General features: G+C 46.9%; 2 protein-coding genes across 2 annotated transcripts; one reads left to right on the forward strand and one right to left on the reverse strand.

Moving 5' to 3' along the window:
- Window positions 1–497: 497 nt before the first annotated feature.
- On the forward strand, window positions 498–3,156 carry USP29 (ubiquitin specific peptidase 29). Its single transcript, XM_084962292.1, has one exon. The coding sequence runs from the start codon at window positions 575–577 to the stop codon at window positions 2,855–2,857; it is 2,283 nt and encodes a 760-aa protein (XP_084818418.1). The 5' UTR covers window positions 498–574; the 3' UTR covers window positions 2,858–3,156.
- A 5,557-nt stretch (window positions 3,157–8,713) lies between these two features.
- Window positions 8,714–15,277, reverse strand: ZIM3 (zinc finger imprinted 3). The gene is given in 4 exon segments (XM_021097580.2): window positions 8,714–8,884; window positions 8,887–9,813; window positions 13,017–13,143; window positions 15,263–15,277. Coding segments are annotated over 4 exon segments (1,188 nt in total). The 3' UTR covers window positions 8,714–8,765.
- Window positions 15,278–22,728: the final 7,451 nt, after the last annotated feature.

Below are 22,728 nucleotides of genomic sequence, written 5' to 3' on the forward strand. Positions count from 1 at the left end.
GCAGACTCAGCTGAGATCCCAAGTTGCTGTGGCTGGGGTGTAGGCTGGCAGCTGCAGCTCCAATTCGACCCCTAGCCTGGGAATTTCCATATGCCGTGGGTGCTGCCCTAAAAAGAAAAAAAAAGTGTATATGTGCACTTGTTTTCTCTAGGTTACACGAGTTTTATTTGTAAAGAAAGGATGCCTTTTCTAAAGATGCATGCTTTTGTCTGTATTTGCAGCAGGAAGACTGGGACAACTAAAGAGAGAGAAGCAGTTGTTGAAACAGTGGAAGGAGAGGAGGAAATTAGCCTGCAGTCATTTGCAGCTGAAGAATGTATACAGGTTTTTCAGCTGAATAATAATAGCACAAATGTCTTTAGACACCACAGAGAGAAAGTTGTCTGAATTTAACTTTGCCAAACAGTCGCTCCTCGATGACTGACAAATGGTCGCACAGGGATGCTGGAGGCTTGAGGATGTTCCAATCCCAACCACCCAAGATACCCAACAGTGACTGGGCGGTTTTGGACAGAAGGAGTACGCAAAAGGAAAGGGACAAAACTCCATTCCACTGTTTGTGACAAGCCAGATTATGGATCCTCTAATAGAAAAAGAAGATGAAATACCCTTCCCTCCAAAGATGACTTTGTTAATGTCAAAACCACCAACCCTCGTCAGGACGGGGCTATTAGAACATCAAGGTACAAAGAGGAAAAAAACACCATTGTCTGGTCTAGAGATGAATGAGGGCTCCGTGGAAGAAAACAACCCTGGGCCAAACAAGACATCGAAGACAGCTTCCTCTGAGCACATAAGCAGCAACAGGAAGACACCATCGCATTTAAAAGATCCAACGAAGCAGAGAAACTCAAAACGTGGACCTTCAGGCAAGGCCACCTCTACTGAAAACCCTAACCTAGAGGAGCCGGTCCTCTCAATCCAGACTCTCTCTTCCAAAAGAAGTTTGGAATTTACATCAGAACAAATACACAGTCCTGATGTCTCAAGATGGAATGAACCCCAGGCGCCCCTTAACACTTACCCAGAACAGCTATGGCAAGGCTTCCCCAATGTGGGAAACACCTGCTACATGAATGCAATTTTACAGTCACTCTTTGCAACTCCATCATTTACGGATGACTTACTCATGCAGGGTGTCCCATGGGAAAAAATCCCCTTCGATGCTCTTATCATGTGCGTGAGCCAGCTACTTGCTTTAAAAGATATTTGTGACGTGGAGACCAAGGGAGAGCAGCTTGTAAATGTTAAACGTACCATTTCAGCAGTTGCAGAGACATTCTCTGGCAACATGCAGAACGATGCTTATGAGTTTTTAGGTTACTGTTTAGATCAGCTGAAAGAAGACATGGCAAAATTAAACACCGCCTTGGAGACTGAGAGAGAAACTTGGCTTGACAGCTCATCTCTGAAGACGTATGCTAATAAGGCTGCCCCTCAACAGGCATTCCTTTGTCCTGTGGTTGCTAACTTTGAGTTTGAATTGCAGCACTCCATTATTTGTCAAGCCTGTGGACAGATTGTTGTCAAGACAGAACCAAATAATTATCTCTCCATCAACCTTCCCCAAGAAACAAAACTACCTTCTTTCTCTATTCAGAATTCTTTTGATCTTTTCTTCAGAGCAGAAGAACTCGAGTATAGCTGTAAGGCGTGCAAGCACAAGACTGCTGTTGGGATGCGCAAGTTCAGTAGACTTCCCAGAGTCCTTATTGTTCATCTGAAACGCTATAGCTTTGATGATGTTTGGTTGCTAGTGAAGGACAACCAGCAGGTTGATATTCCTAAATTTTTAAGCTTATCTTCTCATTGCAATGAGAGCACCAAACCACCTTTTCCCATTGCCCGTGATGTGCCCCCTGGGAACCCCCAAATCCTGAACCTCCCTCCGGAGGTGATTTCTGAGTTCAACACATTGACACCTTCAGTGAAGTGGATCTCAGAACCCAGTGATTCCTTGGCAAGGACTGCTCAACCACAAATAACAAGCCAAGAACAGCAGCAGACAATTCTGGAAAACGGTTCTAAACGGGATATAACAGAGTCAGGATGGGCAGACTCTGGAGATGGGAAAGTCCCTGAAAAGGAGCTGCCAACAGCTGGCTCAGGAATGGATCAAGGAGACACTTGTCTTATGATCTGTGAAGAGGAACGTGAACCCACCAGCAGCCCACACACAAGTCCTACAAAGATTTGTTCTCAAGTAGGCCCTGAAGATCCAGAACATGAGAAATATGAAGAAATCAATACATTGGTAGATTTAGATTTTGACAATGTCACTCAGTCTGCTGATGATTTTTGTAAGGCTAATGAAAACCGGATTCCAGAAAGATCTCAGGGCGTGGCTGAACAGCTCCAACAGTGCCATGTGGAGCTGGAACTCCATCAGCAGGAACCACCTCTGACTGTTAGGATCCTGGATTCCCAGGAACACACAGAAAAGGACTTCAAGAGTCAACAGGACCTGCATTCCCTCGGTGCATTGGGTTCTGATACGAACGCTGGAATTTTAGATCCGGAGGACACAGAAGCTGAAGCCAAGGCACTGAAAAGTAATGCTGAGGCTGGAGATCCGCTTCACACCTACCAGCCCATCAGTGTCGTCAGCCACCTGGGGAGCTCCCCAGATTCGGGCCATTACATCAGTGATGTTTACGACTTTCAGAAGCAGGCCTGGTTCACGTTCAACGATCTGCAAGTATCAGAAATTGATGAGTCCGTGATGCGGGAAGCTAGGCTTCGCACCGGGTGTATCTTCTTTTACATGCACAGGGATATCTTTCAGGCACTCTTGGGAAAGACAAGGAATTCCCAGTTACTCGCAATGTGGAAAGGGGAGATTCCTCAGGAAGAATAAGAAAAAGACGACTCTTGCTTGACTATTTGACCCAGTTCTGTTTTCTCCATGGAAGGGAAATTCTGAACTCTACCCAGAGATGAAAAGACAAGGAGAGGAGTTCGGCTCAATGTGTTAAGGATCCCGCATGGTCACTGCTGTGGTTCGATCACTGTGGTGAGGGATCCCTCCCTGGCCCCTGGAACTTCTGATCCCGCATGGTCACTGCTGTGGTTCGATCACTGTGGTGAGGGATCCCTCCCTGGCCCCTGGAACTTCTGAATGCCCAGCATGCAGACAAAATACGAAAGAAAGAAGAAAAGAAATGTAACATCTTGGGTCCCGTTTTGGACCAACAGAAACAAAAACTCTGGGGACATGACCCAGTAACTGCTGGAGATCTAATGCTCCAGAAAATTTGAGAACCTCTTCTTTAATGTAAAGGGTATCCTGGGAGTTCCCGTTGTGGCGCAGTGGTTAACGAATCCATCTAGGAACCATGGGGTTGCAGGTTTGATCGCTGCCCTTGCTCAGGGGATTAAGGATCCGGCATTGCTGTGAGCTGTGGTGTACGTCTAAGATGCGGCTTGGATCCCGCGTTGCTGTGGCTCTGGTGTAGGCCGGTAGCTACAGCTCCGATTCGACCCCTAGCCTGGGAACTTCCATATGCCGCGGGAGCGGCCCAAGAAATGGCAAAAAGGTCAAAAAAAAAAAAAAAGAGTATCTTGGTATTTTTTGCTATTGTATATGTGAATTGCTTATTTTATATAAAGGATTTTAATTGTATGTTTTGTTCTTCTTTGTATTCACGCATGCCTTTCTTTTGTAAGCTTATTGCAATAAAAACCCAACCAATACATGTACCACTGACTGGCCTCTATATGGGTTTGTGGCTGATTACTGGTCAAATTGGCTGTCCAGCAGTCAACTGTACTTTCGCATCCTTCCTGGAACTGCAGAGAAATAATTGATGGGCAACAAAGTATATTAAAAAATGATGTGAGGGTGATCCCAAAAGTTCCAGGAACACTTTAAATGCTGCTTCTGTTATTAATATGAATAAGACTGTACATCCTCATAAATATAAAACATAGCCTGGTGGCCTACTAAGTCCTCAGTGTCAGTGGGCCACCTGAGGAGGTGTGTGAAAGTTGGAATTTTTTGGTTCCAAGGGATAAGAAAATCCTGGTGATATATAAAATATGGGTCCAGCTTCCACAGAGTAGATAAGGGGAAAAAGGGGAAAGTTGGAGTTCCCACTGTGGCTCAGCATGTTAAGGAAATTGACATAGCGTCAGTGAGGATGCAGGTTCAATCCCTGGCCTCGATCAGTGGGTTAAGGATCCAGCACTGCCACAAGCTGCATCATATGTTGCAGATATCGCTCAGATCCTGACTGTGGTATAGAGAGAAGCTGCAGCTCCAATTTGACCCCTAGCCTGGGAAATTCCATATGCCATGGGTGCAGCCCTAAAAAGAAAAAAAAAAAAGGAGAAGTAATTGGAACTGTGTGTACTTTTTTTCTTTTTGGGCCATGCTTGGAGCATCCAGAAGTTCCCACCGGTGTTCCCTGGTGGCCTAGTGGTTAAGGATTCAGCATTGTCACTGCTGTGGTGAGGGTTTGATCCCTGGCCCAGGGAACTTCTGCATGCCAGTGTGGCCAAAAAACAAAAAAAAGAAGTTCTCATCCCAGGTATCAAACCCACACCACTGTAGTGACAATGCTGGATTTTTAACCCACTAGGAGTTCCTGTCATGGTGCAGCAGAAATATTTCTGACTAGGAACCATGAGGTTGCAGGTTAGATCCCTGGCCTTGCTCAGTGAGTTAAGGATCTAGCATTGCCATGAGCTGTGGTGTTGGTTGCAGGCGAGGCTCGGATCCTGAGTTGCTGTGGCTGTGGTGTAGGCTGGCAGCTGTAGCTCTGATTGGACCCCTAGCCTGGGAATTTCCGTATGCCGTGGGTACAGCACTAAAAAGCAAAAATATGTATGTATTATTTTTAGCACTTGGGGGGAAAGAAGAAAAGTATAAGAAAGAAACAGAAGCAGGAGTTCCCGTCGCGGCTCAGTGGTTAACGAATCCGACTAGGAACCATGAGTTTGTGGGTTCGATCCCTGGCCTTGCTCAGTGGGTTAAGGATCTGGCATTGCCGTGAGCTGTGGTGTAGGTTGCAGGCGCAGCTCGGATCCTGCATTGCTGTGGCTCTGGCGTAGGCCAGCGGCTACGACTCCGATTAGACCCCTAGCCTGGGAACTTCCATATGCCATGGAAACAGCCCTAGAAAAGGCAAAAAGACAAAAAAAAAAAAAAAAAAAGAAACAGAAGCATATCTATAATTCCACTAGTATTTTCCATTCCTATTTTGGTGTATTTTCTTCCAATCCCCCACACATATAATTATATATATAAATGTGTTTATATATAATTTTCTGTCCAAAATAATATGCTTGTCAGCGTGCTGTTTTACCGACTTTGCTCTCTCTACTTTCCCCCATGTGTCCTTGATCTCCAGGGTCATTACCACAGGGCAGGCAAAGTAATACAAGCAGTAATTCTAGAACTCTTTGCATTTACAGATGCTGCGAGAGGAAACGCCCTCATCTCCAAGGCCAGTCTCCCTCACACTACGATGACATCAACTAGAACTGGTGAGGCAAGGTGGGTCCACAGGTGTTAATTCGACTGCCGTGAGTTTAAAGAAACCACTTGAGGAGTTCCCGTCGTGGCACGGTGGTTAACGAATCTGACTAGGAACCATGAGGTTGCGGTTCCATCCCTGACTTCCCTCAGTGGGTTAAGGATCCGGCGTTGCCATGAGCTGTGGTGTAGGTTGCAGACGTGGCTCGGATCCAGCGTTGCTGTGGCTCTGGTGTAGGCCAGTGGCTGCAGCTCCGATTAGACCCCTAGCCTGGGAACCTCCATATGCCGTGGGAGCGGCCCTAGAAATGGCAAAAAGACAAAAAAAAGAAAAAAAGAAAAAAAGAAAAAGAAAGAAACCACTTGAAACCACTGAGCTTTGTGGATACAACAGATCTGTGATAGCCAATGATTCCCTAGACGCTCAGATTTTATTATAACCCTTTTTATACAGAATTTACTTTCCTCTCCTCAAGTCCTTATCCGTTGCTGCACAGCCCCTCCTAGCTTCCTTCCCATATCTTCCCTCTGCATTCACATTATTTGTTCCTTTGCCTTCTGTGCATTCCCTTTCTTTTCCCCACATCACTGTCTAACATAAAGAGAAAGCTCTGTATCCAAAAAAGAAGGTAGTGGAGTTCCCATTGTGGCTGAGTGGTAAGGAACCCATCTAGTATCCTTGAGGACTCAGGTTCAGTCCCTGGCCTCGCTCAGTGGGTGAAGGATCCAGCATTGCCATGAGCTGTGGTGTATGCCGCAGACGCAGTTTGGATCCCGAGTTGGTGTGGCTGTGGTGTAGGCCGGCAGCTGTAGCTCCAATTCAACCCCTAGCCTGGGAACTTCCATATGCCGTGGATGCAGCCCTAAAAAGACAAGAAAGAAAGAGAGGAAGAGAGAAAGAAAGAGAAAAAGAAAGAGAGGAAGGAAGGAAGGAAGGAGGAAAGAAAGAAAGAAAGAAAGAAAGAAAGAAAGAAAGAAAGAAAGAAAGAAAGAAAGAAAGAAAGAAAAAAAAGAAGAAAAAGAGAGAAACAGAGAAAAAAGAAAAGAAAAAAGATGAGCAATCATCTTGACTTTTTCTGCTGTACATCGAAGTGAGTCATATACATACATTCCTTTCCATTATGATCTGTCCCGGGAGATGGGAGATAGTTCCCTGTGCTGTACGGGAGGACCTTGCTTACCCATCCTCCATGTACTAGTTTGCATCTGCTAACCCCACACTCCCAACCCTCCCTCCCCAACTCCCCCTCCCGCTTGGCAACCACAAGCCTGTTTTCTATGACTGTGAGTCTGTTCCTATGTTGTAGATAAGTTCATTTGTGTCATTTGTGACCCAGAAGACTCTTGCTTCCCTATTTGGGAAGAGTGCGAGTGTGTTTCCATTTAGATGAGGGATGGGTGTGTTATCTGCAGCAGGAAGGTGTTGTTTCTGCCGTTGTTTGGAATTCATGGTTTGGAAGAGGTCCATCTTCAGGGGTAGACTGTTGAAGGGAGCATGGGAGAGGTCAGATCTAACCAACACCCATTTCAGTCCTCTTCTAGCCTACCTTCCTGCACTGCAACAGCTGGATAGCTAAAAGCTTTATTTTTCCGGGCTACCTTATGTCCTAGAGTCCACATGTGGCCTTGCTTTTGGCAAGTATATGTGAGACTTGGAGTAAGATACTGCGAGGCAGGGAACAGCAAGGATGCATGCATTCCATGGATAGACAGGCCCCCGAAAATAAGATGCTCAGAATGGCTGAAGCCAACCATCCTGGGTTTTTCTTTTTTCCTTCTTCTTTTTTAATTTGGCCATGCCCATGGCATGCAGAAGTTCCCAGGCCAGGGATCAAACCCACACCACAGTATCGACCTGAGCTGCAGAAGAATCCTTAACCAGCTAGGTCACCAGGAAACTCCTATTTTGGGTTTTTCTCCCACTCACCAAGTAAGATAAATTATCTGCACTTTCTATTGGAAAACCAAGTGAAGCGGTGAGGCAGGGTTGAGATTTTACAAAGAGAAATGTCTATTTATCCCTCTTTCTTTCCCAGTTTTGAAGACTTAGGTGTTATTATTGCTCCTGGGTTGCTAAATTTACTTGACAGAACATGTTCACAAATAAAGTGTATAATCAACCAGCATGTATTTTTTTTTATTTATTTTTTGGCCATCCCACTGGCCACAGATCAAATCTGAGCTGGAACAACAACTTACACCACAGCAACACTGGATCCTTAACCCACCGTGCCAGGCGGGGAATCAAACCTGCATCCCTGTGCTGCAGAGACACCACTGATTCCACTGTGCCACAGCAGAAACCCCAAGCAGCACTTTTTTTTTTTTAGGGCTGCACCCTTGGCATATGGAAGCCCCCAGGCTAGGGTTTAAATCGGAGCTACAGCTGCCAAACTATACCATAGCTCACAGCAACGCCAGATCCCCAACCCCCTGGCCACTGAGGCAAGGGATCGAAACCACATCCTCATGGATACTAGTTAGATTCATTTTTGTTGAGACATGATGGGAACTCCAAACCAGCACATTTTGTTGATGCAATGGATGCAACATCATGTTGTTCCATTTCCTTTTTTTAATTATTATTTTTGGGGGCTGCACCTGTGGCATATGCGGTTTCTCAGGCTAGGGATCCAATCTGAGCTGCAGCTGCAGGGCTACACCACCACACTCACGTCTTCATGGAGTCTAGTCAGTTTCATTACCACTGAGCCACAATGGGAACTCCAGTACTAACATTTTTTAAAAATGGATACCTGGAGTTCCCTTCATGACTCAGTGGTTAACGAACCCAACTAGGATCCATGAGGATGTAAGTTTGATCCCTGGCCTCGCTCAGTGGGTTAAGGATCTGGCATTGCCTCGAGCTGTAGTGTACATCGCTGACGTGGCTCGGATCTGGCGTTGCTGTGGCTGTGGCCAGTGGCTGCAGCTCTGATTAGAGCCCTAGCCTGGGAACCTCCATATGCCACAGGTGCAGCCCTACAAAGCAAAGCAAAAAAAAAAAAAAAACAACAAAACAAAAAAAACCCAAAACAGAAAAAAAGATACTCACTAAGACAAAACTCCACACGTGGGCATGTTCTTTGGCAATTTGGTTTATTGCTACTGCTCCAGTGTTTAAAAGAGTCCCTGGCGAATGAAAGGCATTTAATAAATACTTGCTGAACAAATAAGCCAAATCACTCTTCAGAGGACATGCCATACATACCCTTACACTGGCCTCAGATACTGCTTTCTTACAGGCCATTTCAGTGTGAATTTATGGGTGACCATTCTAGGCTAACCCTTAATGGAAAGCATCCCCATATTTTTCCTGTGCACGGCCTTCCTCTCTGTTGTGAATTCTTCTCTGGTGTCTAATAAGGTCTGACTTGTCAATGAAGGCTTTCCCACACTCAGAACATTCAAAGGTTTTTGTCCCGAATGAGTTTTCTTATGCAAACTAAGGCTAAGCTTTCCACCAAAGAATTTTCCACATTCCTTACATTCATAGGCCCTCTCTCCACTATGAATTTTCTGATGGCTGTGAAGGTTTGACTTCTGGAAGAAAGCCTTCCCACATCTATTACATTCATAGGATTTTTTTCCAGTGTGGATTATTTTATGTTGAATGAGATTTTTCTTCTGAATAAAGGTATTGCCACATAGGTCACACACAAAAGCTCTCTCCCTAGCATGGATTTTCTCATGATCTGTGGCATTTGGTTTCTGGGCAAAGGCCTTTTCACATATGCTACATTTATAAGGTTTCTCTCCTGTGTGTGTTCTCTGGTGTTTCACAAGATCTGACTTGTAAATGAAAGCTTTTGCACAGTCATTACAGCCATAGGGTTTTTGTCCAGAGTGAATTTTTTTATGTTGAATGAGGGTTGAATGCTGTTTAAATGACTTTCCACATTTTTCACATTCATAAGCTTTCTCTACATTATGGATTTTCTTATGATTGCTGCAGGATGATTTCCAGGAAAAGGCTTTTCCACATGTTTTACATTCATACGGTTTCTCTTCAGTATGGGTCCTCTGATGCTGAATGAGATTCGGCTTTTGCTTGTAGACTTTTCCACATTCACCACATGTATAGTATTGTTCTCCTGTAACAGTTTGCTGATGTTTCTTGAGCCTGTGTGTCTCCTTGGATGCTTGCCCAAGTTTATTCTGTCCAAAGGATTTCTCAACTGGTTCTATCCTTAGGGGAATCTGAAGGCATGATTTTGAACTGAATAACTTCTGGCGGGAATTACATAAAAGTTGTTTTTCTATAAGTTTGGATGGACTACCACCAATTCCTCTTCTGTATATGTTGTAAGAATTACTTTTTACACAGCTTTTTATGTCTAAAGTGTGTTTCAAATGTTTTCCAAATGAGTCACATTCAAGGAGTCTGAGTCTTAAAGGAACGCCATCTGTGTTTGGTAGAAATATTTCTTTAAGTCTGTCATGTCTGAAGGTTTTTTGCTCAGTCAACGTTTCCTTGTTGACTGATCCTACTTCTGTCTTGAGACTCTGATCTGCGCCTGGCAATGTCCAAATCTGCCCTTCAATGTCCCAGTCTTTTTCTAAAGCAGAATACAAAGAAAGGCGCTGTGTGAATTATCCACTCAAGTGATCAAAATGAATTCATAACAATCTATTGAAGTTTTAGGCCTCAAGGCAGTGGGAAAAGGGCACTTACTCTAACCTGGGAACATTGAAGGAGTAGCTAATCAAGAATCAGTAGAGTCATCAAAGCAACCTTAATATAACAACTGACTCAAACGAATAACTGCTGATTGCCTACTAAAGGTAAGATGCTATGATAACAGCTATAGCTTTAGTTTCAGATAAATAGAGCTTAACATACACTACAGGATCTTTTTGGGGGGTGTGTGTCTGTGGGGTGCGGAAGTTCCTGGGCCAGGTATCAAACCCAAGACACAGCCGTGACATCATCAGATCCTTAACCCACTGAACCCCAAGAGAATGCTCCCACTACAGAGTTATTATCATTTGCAGGTTCCCGCCAGTGTGTGCATTCTGGTTTTTTCCCCTAAATAATAATACATTTAGATAATCTTATATCTACGAATTTGCATGTTACTTTGCGTCTCAATGTCTTTTTTCGCAGCTTCTCCAAATATAAAAGGAATCCCAAGGTCAAAGAATAAAACTATTACTGAAGAAATTTCGAGCAAGAAATTTTTTTTTTTTTGTCTTTTTGCTATTTCTTTGGGCCGCTCCCGCGGCATATGGAGGTTCCCAGGCTAGGGGTCGAATCCGAGCTGTTGCCACCGGCCTACACCAGAGCCACAGCAACGCAGGATCCGAGCCGCGTCTGCAACCTACACCACAGCTCACGGCAACGCTGGATCCTTAACCCACGGAGCAAGGACAGGGATCAAACCCGCAACCTCATGGTTCCTAGTTGGATTCGTTAACCACTGCGCCACGACGGGAACTCCCAAGCAAGAAAATTTTTTTTGGTCTTTTGTCTATTGATGGCCGCACCCGTGGCATGTGGAGGTTCCAGGGCTAGGGGTCGAATTGGAGCTGTAGCTGCCGGCCTGCGCCACAGCCATGCAATGCCAGATCCAAGAAGAATCTGTGACCTACCCCACAGCTCACAGCAATGCCGGATCCTTAACCCACTGAACAAGGCCAAGGATCAAACCTGCGTCCTCACAGGTGCCAGTCAGATTCATTTCCACTGAGCCACACGGAAACGTCCATAAATAGATTTTTAAAAAGGGAGTTCCCGGAGTTCCCGTCATGGCTCAGTGGTTAACGAACCCGACTAGGAACCATGAGGTTGCGGGTTCGGTCCCTGCCCTTGCTCCGTGGGTTAAGGATCCAGCGTTGCCGTGAGCTGTGGTGTAGGTTGCAGATGCGGCTCGGATCCCGAGTTGCTGTAGCTCTGGTGTAGGCCGGTGGCTACAGCTCCGATTCAACCCCTAGCCTGGGAACCTCCATATGCCGCAGGTGTGGCCCTAGAAAAGGCAAAAAGACAAAATAAATAAGTAAATTTTTAAAAAGAAAATAAACAACAAAGGAGTAGAAGGAACACGCACACAAAACAAATGGGAGAAGCAGGGTGGGTAAACCAGCCTGCACTGTCCTGGGAAGCTCTCACCAACCAGAGCAGGTTCCATCGAGCACATGTGGGCCAATTTGTTGATGCGGCTGCATCTGTGGGATGATCCTTAGCAATCCCTTATTGACTCTTTCCCTTCAGGTTGGGTCCCAGTATCACAAAGAGACAGTGCAGTTCCCAAAACTCCATTCCATTTCATGTCCACACAAGCAGTCTAAAAGCCTCAAGCCCCCTCAGCCCATACGCACACACAACCAGCCCGCTGCCCTTTCAAGCAGCAGAATTCTGGATCTGACCTTTTCCATTGGCTTTTGCTGTGAAGCCCCTTATTGGGACAATTCATGGCGTTTATAGATGAAACTTAAAACTTGTAAACGAGTGTTGTTTTCAGTGTTAAATCCCTGCTGTTTGTCTCTGTACGATCATCTCTCTGTAGGAGAAGGTCCTTGTTTTAAAGAAAACACACTCATTGCTGTGGTAGATGGAATCCCTGGCCAGTGGGGACCTGCTGCACAGCACAGGGACCTCTACCCAGTATTCTGTGATCCTCTATATGGGGAAAGAATCTGAAAGAAATGACTGTGTGTACGTGGATCCCTGAATCACGTTGTTGTACAATCAACAATCACAACCGTTAAGGTAACTCTACTTCAATAAAACTTTAAACATTCTTTAAAAAGAAAAAAAAAAGGATCCAGCCTTGCTATGGCTGGGGTGCAGGTCGGCAGCTATAACTCCGATTTGACCCCTAGCCTGCGAACTTCCACATGCCATGGGTGCAGCCCTAAAAAGCAAAACAAACAAACAAACAAACAAAATCAGCTTCCATGTGACTTTGGCCCACTCAGGCTAAAGAACTTAGTCTTTTTTTTTTTTTTTAATGGGAGTTAGCTTCCCCCACGTGGCCTCGCCCTCACGCTCGAGGGGATGCACCTGGACTGCGGCGACGCCTCGGCACTAGCGCTTCCACCAGGCACGGCTCCTGCCCAAGTTCCAGCCTCAGAATCACCTTCTGCTTCACAGCTTCCTCCCCTCCTACTGATGGAAAATACGGAGCTCGAGGCGGGTGAGTGTGAGTATGTGTGTGTTTCTGTGTGTTTGTGTGAGTGTTTGGTGTGCGTTGACCTCTGGTAAGCGGTGGATGGGGAAGGTGCAGCTTCCAGGTGTCCCCAGGGGTAGTGAACCAATACACTTTTAGAAGTTTTTTGGGGGGCGCGGTTTCCAAAAATCAGGGACCAGGGTGGAGGGAGAGGGGCCCCACCCTCAGGGTCCTTTCACAACCTGAGACCCAGGGCTCCCGATGTTTGGAAGAGGTGCACCTCACCGGCCTCTGGTCCCCGTCCTGGTTCTGCCAGGAGCCCATCCAAAGCAAAAGGCACCTAACCGCCAAAGCTGGGAAGCCACGCTGGGCACGTGCAGCAGTGGCTCAGGCTCCAGGTTTCACGTGGCCCTGCGGGAAGCCCTGCTCACCCACAGAGACCAGGTTTCTGTAGTTCTCCAAGGTCACGTCCTTGTAGAGGTTCTTCTGTTCGGAGCTCAGCTGCTGCCACTCCTCCTGGGTAAACGCCATGGTGACATCCTCCAAGGTCACTCTTCCCTGTAACAACAAGCGCCTCATCAGTAGAAAGACGGCCCCGAGTCCTGGGTTAGAAGAATCTGTTTGAACTGCAGGTGTTACTGTCAGTGCTGCGGTCTGGGAGAAAATCCATTGGACCTGAAACATCTGCCAGTGAGCCATAAGCCCAAGGGTTGCTCAGGACCCCGCCACCTTTCTCGACCATCCTGCCATCCGTTATCCAGTCCCATCCACTTTACCTCCTAAACCTCTCTCAGACTTAACCAGTTGTTTCTCTCTGCCCACAGTTCATTAGCCCACGCTACCGTCTTCTACTCAGACGAGGGCAATAACATCCTAACTCTTCCAGCTGCATCTCAGTAGACCCCTCTTGTCTATTTTCCACAGTCGGCATGGAAACGGGATGGTGGCGGGTCCCCCCAAGTAGCTCTCCTTGCTCGGGAGAGAGCGGATCCTTCCTTTTCATGGATCCCAGCGCCTGGCATCTCCCACAGATGCCGCTCTATGCCTGAGTCGCTCTGCACCCCCCCCCCGCCCCCCCGTCTCTTTGCTCTGTGTGCTCACATCATCGTTTTATTCCTGCCAAAGGGCTGGAAATCACACTCGTAAAGCCAGCTTGTTCGGCTGGCAACTGAAAATAATTTTCCCTCTAATCGCTGGCACATGTCCTCTTGGACAGAAAAAAAAAAAAAGTTCAGTGGCGTCTATGTTCCAGGCTGCTGTTCTGGCAGCAATCAGGCTTGACTTTAAAAACTGTGAAGAAACTGTCACCTGCATATAACTCGTGTCTGTAGTTTACGTTGATTCTGATTATTATCCGTTGATGATTCTTCAGCTTATTGTACAGATTCATGAAACTACTATTTCAGATGCACACAGAACCCAATGAGAAACGTTTTCAAAACACCAGTGAAGCTCTTTTAAGTAGGTTGAGGTGATACGTACATGATATCATCACATCTAGGGCTTAGCCCTGGGTCAGGTGTGTGAGGACAGTGGTCAAGAGATGCTTTCAGGAGTTCCCGTCGTGGCGCAGTGGTTAACGAATCTGACTAGGAACCATGAGAGTGCGGGTTCGGTCCTGCCCTTGCTCAGTGGGTTAAGGATCCGGCGTTGCCGTGAGCTGTGGTGTAGGTTGCAGACGCGGCTCGGATCCAGCGTTGCTGTAGCTCTGGCATAGGCTGGTGGCTACAGCTCCGATTAGACCCCTAGCCTGGGAACCTCCATATGCCGAGGGAGCGGCCCAAAGAAATAGCAAAAAGACAAAAAAAAAAAAAGAGAGAGAGAGATGCTTTCATTTTATTTGAAATGTTTCAGATTCCATCGGAAAGGAAAAATCAGAGTGTATGATACTTGTGTCTCTCTCTCTTTTTTTTTTTTTTTTTTGGCCTCCCATGGCATATGCAGTTTCCAGGCCAGGGATCAGATCCAAGCCACAATTGCAGCAATGCTGGATCCTTAACCCATTGTGTCAGGGTTCAAACCTTCATCCCAGTGCTCCAGAGACTCTACCAGTCCCGTTGTGCCACAGTGGGAACTCCTACTTTTTAATAAAAATATATAAGGAAGGAAGGTGGAAGGAAAATACGCCAAAATGTCAGCAGGGGTTAATTCTGAGCAATGAGAATATTGGTGACATATGTGTTTGGAATTTTTTAAAAAACTCACCTGGGGAGTTCCCTCCATGGCACAGTGGTTAATGAACGCAACTAGGACCCATGAGGATGCAGGTTCAATCCCTGGCCTCACTTAGTGGGTTAAGGATCCAGCATTGCCATGAGCTGTGGTGTCGTTTCCAGATGTGGTTCAGACCTGGCGTTATTGCTGTGACTGTGGTGTAGGCTGGCAGCTGTAGCTCCCATTGGCCTCCTAGCCTGGGAACTTCCGTATGCTGCAGGTGCGGCCCTAAAATGAAAAAAAAAGCAAAAACTCACCTGGGATTCCCGCAGCTGTGCAACGGGATTGTCGGTGTCTTGGGAACCCAGGGATGCAGGTTCGATCCCCAGCCAGTGAATTGGGTTAAGGATCTGGCATTGTCAAAAGTTTGGCTTGGGTCTCAACTGAAAGTCAGATCTGATCCCTGGCCCAGGAACTCCGTATGCTGTGGGGCCATCAAAAAAGAAAAAAAAAAAAAACCCACCTGGAAGTTGTTCATTTCTGCTCTTTTCAAGCCGAGGCAGTCTTGGAAAGGAAGATCTCTGAGAAAACGGAAAAGAGCCGTGAAAAATCGGGTTTCTTTGGAGCTGCCTGGTCACCCCAGCGCAGAGAGCCCGACGTGGACACGTCAGAAAAGCGCTCGCTTGTCCCTAGGTGGTCCCTGTCTGAACAGGTGCTGACGTCGCTGTCCACGTCCTGACCCACTGGGTGGTCTACACACATCGAGGTCCCTTGACTCAGGAGCTCCCACCGAGGCTCAGGGGGTTAAGAATCTTTTGTTGCCGTGAACTGGGGTATAGGTCGCAGACGCGGCTCGGATCTGGCATGGCTGTGGCTGTGGTGCAGGCCAGCAGCTGTAGCTCCAATTCGACCCCTAACCTGGGACCCTCCATATGCTGAGGGTGAGGCCCTAAAAAAGAATAAAAAGAAAAAAAAGAAAAAGAGTTAACACTATGTTCCTTGTATAATACAGCAACACAGAATTCTTTTCTCAAAGGAAGGTTCAAAGACTTTTTCTTTGTTTCTTTTTAGGGCCACATGGGCAGCATATGGAAGTTCCCAGTCTAGGGGTCAAATCAGAGCTGTAGCAGCCGGCCTATCACAGCTCATGGCAATGTGGGATCCCCCACCCACTGAGCGAGGCCGAGGATCAAACCTGCATCCTTGTGGATACTAGTCAGGTTCATTTCTGCCGGGCAACAGTAGGAACTCCCTCAAAGACTTGTTTTGTAACCTCACCTTTTCTTGCTCATGATTTACTCATCTTTCTGAGTTGCTACAGTAAACATTCTCCGAGGTTCACAGATTTTGGAGAAACCCGTTCAGCTTCCGCTCAATGGATATTTCTATCAGAGATAATGACTGCCTTTCGGTCTCTTTTTCAGTTTTTCTAATGCTCTTTTTGCTCCCCTTTTAGGTAGCATTTTGATATTTTGAGGGATAATTGGTAGAAATAGCATATCGGTTATAAGGGGTTAGAAACAAGTAAGATGAAAATGCCACTTTTTTTTTTTTTTTTTTTTTTGTCTTTTGTCCTTTTAGGGCCACACTCACGGCATATGGAGGTTCCCAGGCTAGGGGTCGAATTGGAGCTACAGCTGCCAGCCTCCACCACAGCCACAGCAACATGGGATCCCTAACCCACGGAGCCAGGCCAGGGATCGAACCCACACTTCGTTTCGGGTTTCCACTATACCACGATGGGAACTCCAAAAATCAACTTTTTAAATGAAATTTCTCTGCAATTTACACTTTCAAAATTAAGCATTGACATAGTCCTGTTTTTATTTTATTTATTTATTTATTTATTTATTTATTTTTAATCTTTTTGCCTTTTCTAGGGCCGTTTCCATGGCATATGGAGGTTCCCAGGCTAGGGTCTAATCGGAGCTGTAGCCGCTGGCCTACACCACAGCCACAGCAAGGTGGGATCTGAGCCACGTCTGCGACCTACACCACAGCTCATGGCAATACCGGATCCTTAACCCACTGAACAAGGCCAGGGATCAAACCCGCAACTTCATGGTTCCTAGTCAGATTCGGTTCTGCTGCACCAGGGTGGGAACTCCCATAGCCCCTTTTTAAAACTAAAAATGGGGAGTTCCTGTCGTGGCGCAGCAGAAACGAATCTGACTAGTATCCATGAGGATATGTGTTCGTATATCACATGGCCTCACTCAGTGGGTTAAGGATCCCACGTGGCCCTGAGCTGTGGTGTAGGTTGCAGACAAGGCTCCGATCCCATGTTGCTGTGGCTGTGGCGTAGGCTGACAGCTACAGCTCTGATTTGACCCCTAGACTGGGAACCTCCATATGCCACGGGTGCAGCCCTACAAAGACAAAAAAGAAAAAAGCTTGGGAGCATCCAAGATGTCCTTCAGGAGGTGAGTGGATCAATAGACTGTGACATGTCCAGGAAATGGCATATTATTCAGCATTAAAAACAAATGCACTATCAAGCCATAGAAAGACATGGAGGAAAGTTAAACGCATATTACTTGGTGAAAAAACCCAATCTGAAAGGCTACATACTGTGTGATCCCAACTACATGGCATTCTGTAAAAAGCAGTATTAGGACTATAAGAAGATTAGCTGCCAGAGGGCAGGAGGGAGGGAGAGAGAAATAGGCAGAGCACACAGGATCTTTAGGGCAGTGAAAATACTCTGTATGATATTGTATGGATGGGTATATGCCATTATTCAGTGGTCCAGACCCACAGAAGGTACAGCACCTAGAGTGAACCCTCAGGTAAACTGCGGAGTTTGGTTGATAAGGATTGGTTAAGGTTTGTTGATTATGGGAGCAGGGGTTATACACGGGTGGGGGCAGGGAGTATATGGGAAATCTCTGTACCTTCCTCTCAATTTTATTGTATATTTTTTATTCCACTTTATTGTAAAACTAGAACTGCTCTTTAAAAAAAAAAAAAAGCGGAGTTCCCGTCATGGCTCAGTGGTTAAACAAATCCGACTAGGAACCAGGAGGTTGCGGGTTCGATCCCTGCCCTTGCTCAGTGGGTTAAGGATCCCTGGTGTTGCCGTGAGCTGTGGTGTAGGTCGCAGACATGGCTCGGATCCTACGTTGCTGTGGCTCTGGCATAGGCTGGCGGCTACAGCTCTGATTAGACCCCTAGCCTGGGAACCTCCATATGCCGCGGGAGTGGCCCAACAAATGGCAAAAAGACAAAAAAAAAAAAAATCCAAGGATTTCCCATTGTGGCTCAGTGGAAGCAAATCCATGAGGATGTGGGTTCAATCCCTGTCCTCGCTCCATGGGTTAAGGATCCTGTGTGGCTGTGGCATAGGCCAACAGCTGTAGCTCCAATTTGACCCCTAACCTGGGAACCTCCATGTGCCACAGGTGTGGGCCTAAAAATGCAAAAACGAAACAAGACAAAATTATGGAAAATGATCTTGAGTCCAAAAGGCATCAACTGCCTGAATGGTGAATAACTGTAAAGCAGGAGTCATCACATGCAATGAAGCAGTAAAACCAAGCCAGGGGATTCCAGGAAGCGAGATCCACAGTGGGGACGAGGGGAGCAGAGGCCCCAGAGCCAGGCTGAGAGCAAGCTGGACAGCAAGGCGTCCACAGGGGCACCAAGGCCTCCAGGAAGACACACAAAACTCCTAGAAGCAGGGAGAGGGTGAGATGAATCACAAGAGTACAGATATGATGTTAGTACATAACGTAGAGATAAACTGAGAAGAAAAGAAACTGAAGTTCAGCTGCTCATTGGAAATGAGCCTGTGACCAGACCCCGAAGCAAAGACGGACTCAGCTCGAGCACAGAAAAGAAAGATGAGGACGGAAAATGTGCTCAGAGCGAAACCGTGGGCCTGTGATGCTAAGGATTCGCAAGTACCTGGGGGAGTTCCTGCTGTGGCAGCCGCGGGTTAAGGATGTGCCTCGTCTCCGCGGAGAAGCTGGTTCAGTCCTCAGTGGGCAAGTGGGTTAAGGATCCTGCGTTGCCGCAGCGGTGGTGTAGGTCACGGGTCCATCTCAGACTCAGACACATATGCCGTGGGGGTGGCAGAAAGAAAGAAAGAAACGAAAGAAGGAGGGAGGGAGGAAGGAAGGATGAACTTGGGGTGTCCTGGGAGCACCACCCTCTTCTCTTTTCATTTGGCCATGCCCATGGCATGCAGAAGCTCCCTTGACAGGGATCGAACTCGCACCACAGTAGGAACCCAAGAAACTGCAGTGACAATGCCGGACCCTTAACCCACTGCTCCACCAGGGAACTCCAAGCATTACTTTCTAACATGGAAATTTAAAATTCCAATGTGCAAATGTAAAACCTTTAACTTTGAAGGAAATGAACCACATACCTGCAGTGGGATCTGGTATAAATGGTCTAGTAGATGCCTAAGGCCTGTGATGCTTCTTCTCGTGGTGGGACTGGAAATGAAAGGACATGTGCACTGCAAAGCTGATGTAACCGTCAAATAGTTTGATAAGCCCCTACCCACCTCATTCCAACGTGTCATCCCATCAGGGGATAAGACAGCAGGCTCATATCTCATCAGGAGAAGACCCCACCTATTCTAATCCTTTCAGATCTCTCCAATACAACTGCATAGAACCTAATGGACTCCAATAAAAGGTGTGACTTTGGATTTTGTTTTTTAATCCAACCACCTGATTTCCAATGGAAATTTTTAAAATCCTATGCAAGTAAAAATATTTCATCCTACAGAGTACCCATCGGGGTGCATCAGACACCAATCCGACTAGGAACCATGGGGTTGCGGGTTTGATCCCTTGTCTCGCTCAGTGGGTTAAGGATCCAGCGTTGCCGTGAGCTGTGGTGTAGGTTGCAGACATGGCTCAGATCTGGCGTTGCTGTGGCTGTGGCTGGCAGCTGTAGCTCTGATTAGACCCCTAGCGTGGGGACCACCATATGCTGCAGGGTGCAACCCTAAAAAAAAAAAAAAAAAAAAAAAAAAAAAAAAAATCCTAAATTGAAATAATAATGAAAAACATCAATCTTTCTCCAAATGCCTGAAAACCCAATGATATAAAACAAGAAATTTTTACTTATAAGAAGTTGTCTGTCGTGGGATAGACCATGACGGAAGATAATATAAAAAAGGGAATGTATATATAGGTATGACTCTGTCACTTTGCTGTACAGCAGAAATCGGCACAACATTGTAAATCAATGATACTTTAATTTTTTTTTCCTTTTTTGACCACCCCACAGCATATGGAGTTCCCAGGCCAGGGATCAAACGTGCATCCACATGGATACTAAATTGGGTTCATAATCCTCTATTCACAGGAGGAACTCCCGACATTGATTTTCTCTTTTGTTTTTGTTTGTTTTGTTGTTGTTTTAATTTTGGGGTTTTTTGTTTTGTTTTTGTTTTTCAATGTTTAAGAAAAGTCAGAAAACGGAAGAAATATTTTGGATTAAAGTCTGAGAAGCTTGGATGCAAAAATAAGTTAAAAATATCTTTTTGTCGTCATAAACTTTCTTTGCTTCCAGTCGCAAACAACTAGCAGACTGAAAACAGTTTACCGGAATTGCTTTAATCAGCGGACGGACGACACTGGTGGGAAATTGGGCTCACAGAGAAAGTGCCCTCTGCCCGACGTGGGGGGGGGGGGGGCGCTGCCCTCCCTAAGCAAGGGCTTTTCAGCGGTCCTGATGCCCTCTGCAGGAGACCGACCCTCCCTGATGCCCTGGAAGGAGACCGACCCTCCCTGATGCCTTTGGCAGGAGACCTACAGCCCCAGGCGACCTGCCCGGTGGATCCCACCCTAGTCCGGGTCTTGAATTTAAATCCTCCTTACTAACCCCTGCCTACACCTACTTTCCCAAGCGAGCCTCCAAGTGATTTCTGAAAGGTTCCTGTGGACTTGCTGGGATAGCCTGCAAGAGGCTTGATCTGAGGGATGGTTTTTGAATGACCTGACTTGAAAGAGGAGGGATGACCAGGCAAAGCAGAGGATTTTTAGTGCAGTTTTAACAAAGGTGCAACTCCGGGCGGGGCGTCGAGGATGCGTGACGTCTGCGCGTGTGGGGGCTGGGGGTGCAGGGGGCTCGGCCCCTTCCTCTCAGGAAGCTAAAAGCTTTTCCTTCTTTCTTTTTTATTTGTCTTTTTGCCATTTCTAGGTCCGCTCCCACAGCATGTGGAGGTTCCCGGGCTAGGGGTCTAATCAGAGCTGTAGCCACCAGCCTACACAACAGCCACAGCAACATGGGATCCGAGCCGCCTCTGCAACCTCCACCACAGCTCACAGCAACGCCAGATCCTTAACCCACTGAGCAAGGCCAGGGGTCGAACCCGCAACCTCATGGTTCCTAGTCGGATTCGTTAATAAGCACTGAGCCCCGACGGGAACTCCAAAAGCTTTCTTTCTTTAAAATTTTAAGTCTAGAGTTCCCATCGTGGCTCAGTGGTTAAGGAACTGCAGTAGAAACCATGAGGTTGTGGGTTCGATCCCTGGCCTTGCTCAGTGGGTTAAGGATCTGGCATTGCCATGAGCTGTGGTACAGGTCACAGATGGGACTTGGATCCTGCATTGCTGTGGCTGTGGTGTATGCCAGCAGCTGTAGCTCCCATTCGACTCCTGGGCTAGGAACCTCCATATACCATATGGGTCCAGCCCTAAAAAACAAACAAAAAAAAATTCGGATCAAAGCACCAGGGTCGGTGCAGAGGCTTGGGTTTGATTCCCAGCCCAGCCCAGTGGATTCAAGGACCCAGCCTTGGAAAAAAAGGACCTAGTTCTACCTGTCAGCCTGTATTGGGATGGGGGTGGGGCCGAGCAGATGATCGGAATTCTTTACATTTCTTCCCCTTACGAGGGGCAAATACAAAAGCAGGAATTTCTCTGAGAAAGCTGCTTTCTCACCCTTCAAAATTGTTAGGACATGGGTTGACTGTTGGTGTTAGCAGAGAAGGTTTCTTAGGGTTAGTTTTTTTGTTACCAGACCCGGGTGAAGTAGCAGAAGTAGATAAGAGGCCAGATGAGAAATTCAGGTTGAGGCTTTATTGGGCAGAGGGAGCAGAGAAAAAAGTAGCAGGGACCCTTGCCCGCTCTCTGAGGAGGGTGAGCTGGTTTCTTAAATGGTGTGAGGGTGGGGGGCGGATGGGGGGGAGTCGGCTCACCCCCTTGGTGCTGCTGTGTGCGCAGTTCAGGCACAGATCCCCGCTTTGGTTCTGGGCACTTCCGAACTGGCTGTTAGTTTGTGGCCTTTTTGTATCTTATTGTTCATAGTCACCTGGACTGCAGCAGTTGGTTGTAGTTTGTATTTTGTGGCTGGAGGAGGTGTTGGTCCAGGTGCAAGACTCTGGTCACCGGGTCCCCGCTTGTCAGTTTGAGAAACAAATGGTGGTTGAGCCTGTAGGCGTCCTCCCGTGATCTGTTTTGACAGTATCACTTCTTTCTTCGCATAATAACAGGAATTTCGGCCTAGCGTAAATGGTGGAGACGGTGGTAGAACCGGGCTGGCCCACACGTAGAAGCATCACGGGCTGGGGCTGGTTTCCTGGGTGTGGGGACACCGGGCTTCTCTCCACCACGTGCTCACGGCCCCAGAGGCTCTGCACCCCTGTACTTCTGGGGTTGGGTGGGGGCTTTGAGGACATAAGCATCTTGGATTAAACCACTGCCCCGGGTGGTGGGTTCCGCCTCCAGGCCCTCTCCCCTCCCCGGAGGTCAGAGAGGGAGCCCAGAAATGGGGTTAGCTCTCCAGGCCACTAGCTCCCACCCTGAGGTTCAAGTCAAAAACCAGACACTTGATTTTGTCCCTCTCCTCACAGGAGATTGCAAGGGCTTTAGAAGCTTTGTATTGGAAGTGAGGATGTGTGTTTCTCGTCATGGCTCAGTGGTAACAAATCCGAGGAGTATCCATGAGGACACAGTGAAGGACGCAGTGAGACAAAAGGAGAAGAAAACGAGGATGAAGACTATTTGTTTCTTATTAAAAATCGTA

This window comes from Sus scrofa, chromosome 6 (assembly GCF_054392235.1).
Source record: "Sus scrofa isolate SSC_HxYL_T2T_F1_AM1 chromosome 6, Sscrofa_HxYL_maternal_Yorkshire_Landrace_v2.0, whole genome shotgun sequence".
Classification (NCBI taxonomy): Eukaryota; Metazoa; Chordata; class Mammalia; order Artiodactyla; family Suidae; genus Sus; species Sus scrofa.

Excerpts from the sequence above, each read along its gene's own strand:
- USP29 (XM_084962292.1), top strand. The coding sequence starts at position 575 with ATGGATCCTCTAATAGAAAAAGAAGATGAAATACCCTTCCCTCCAAAG.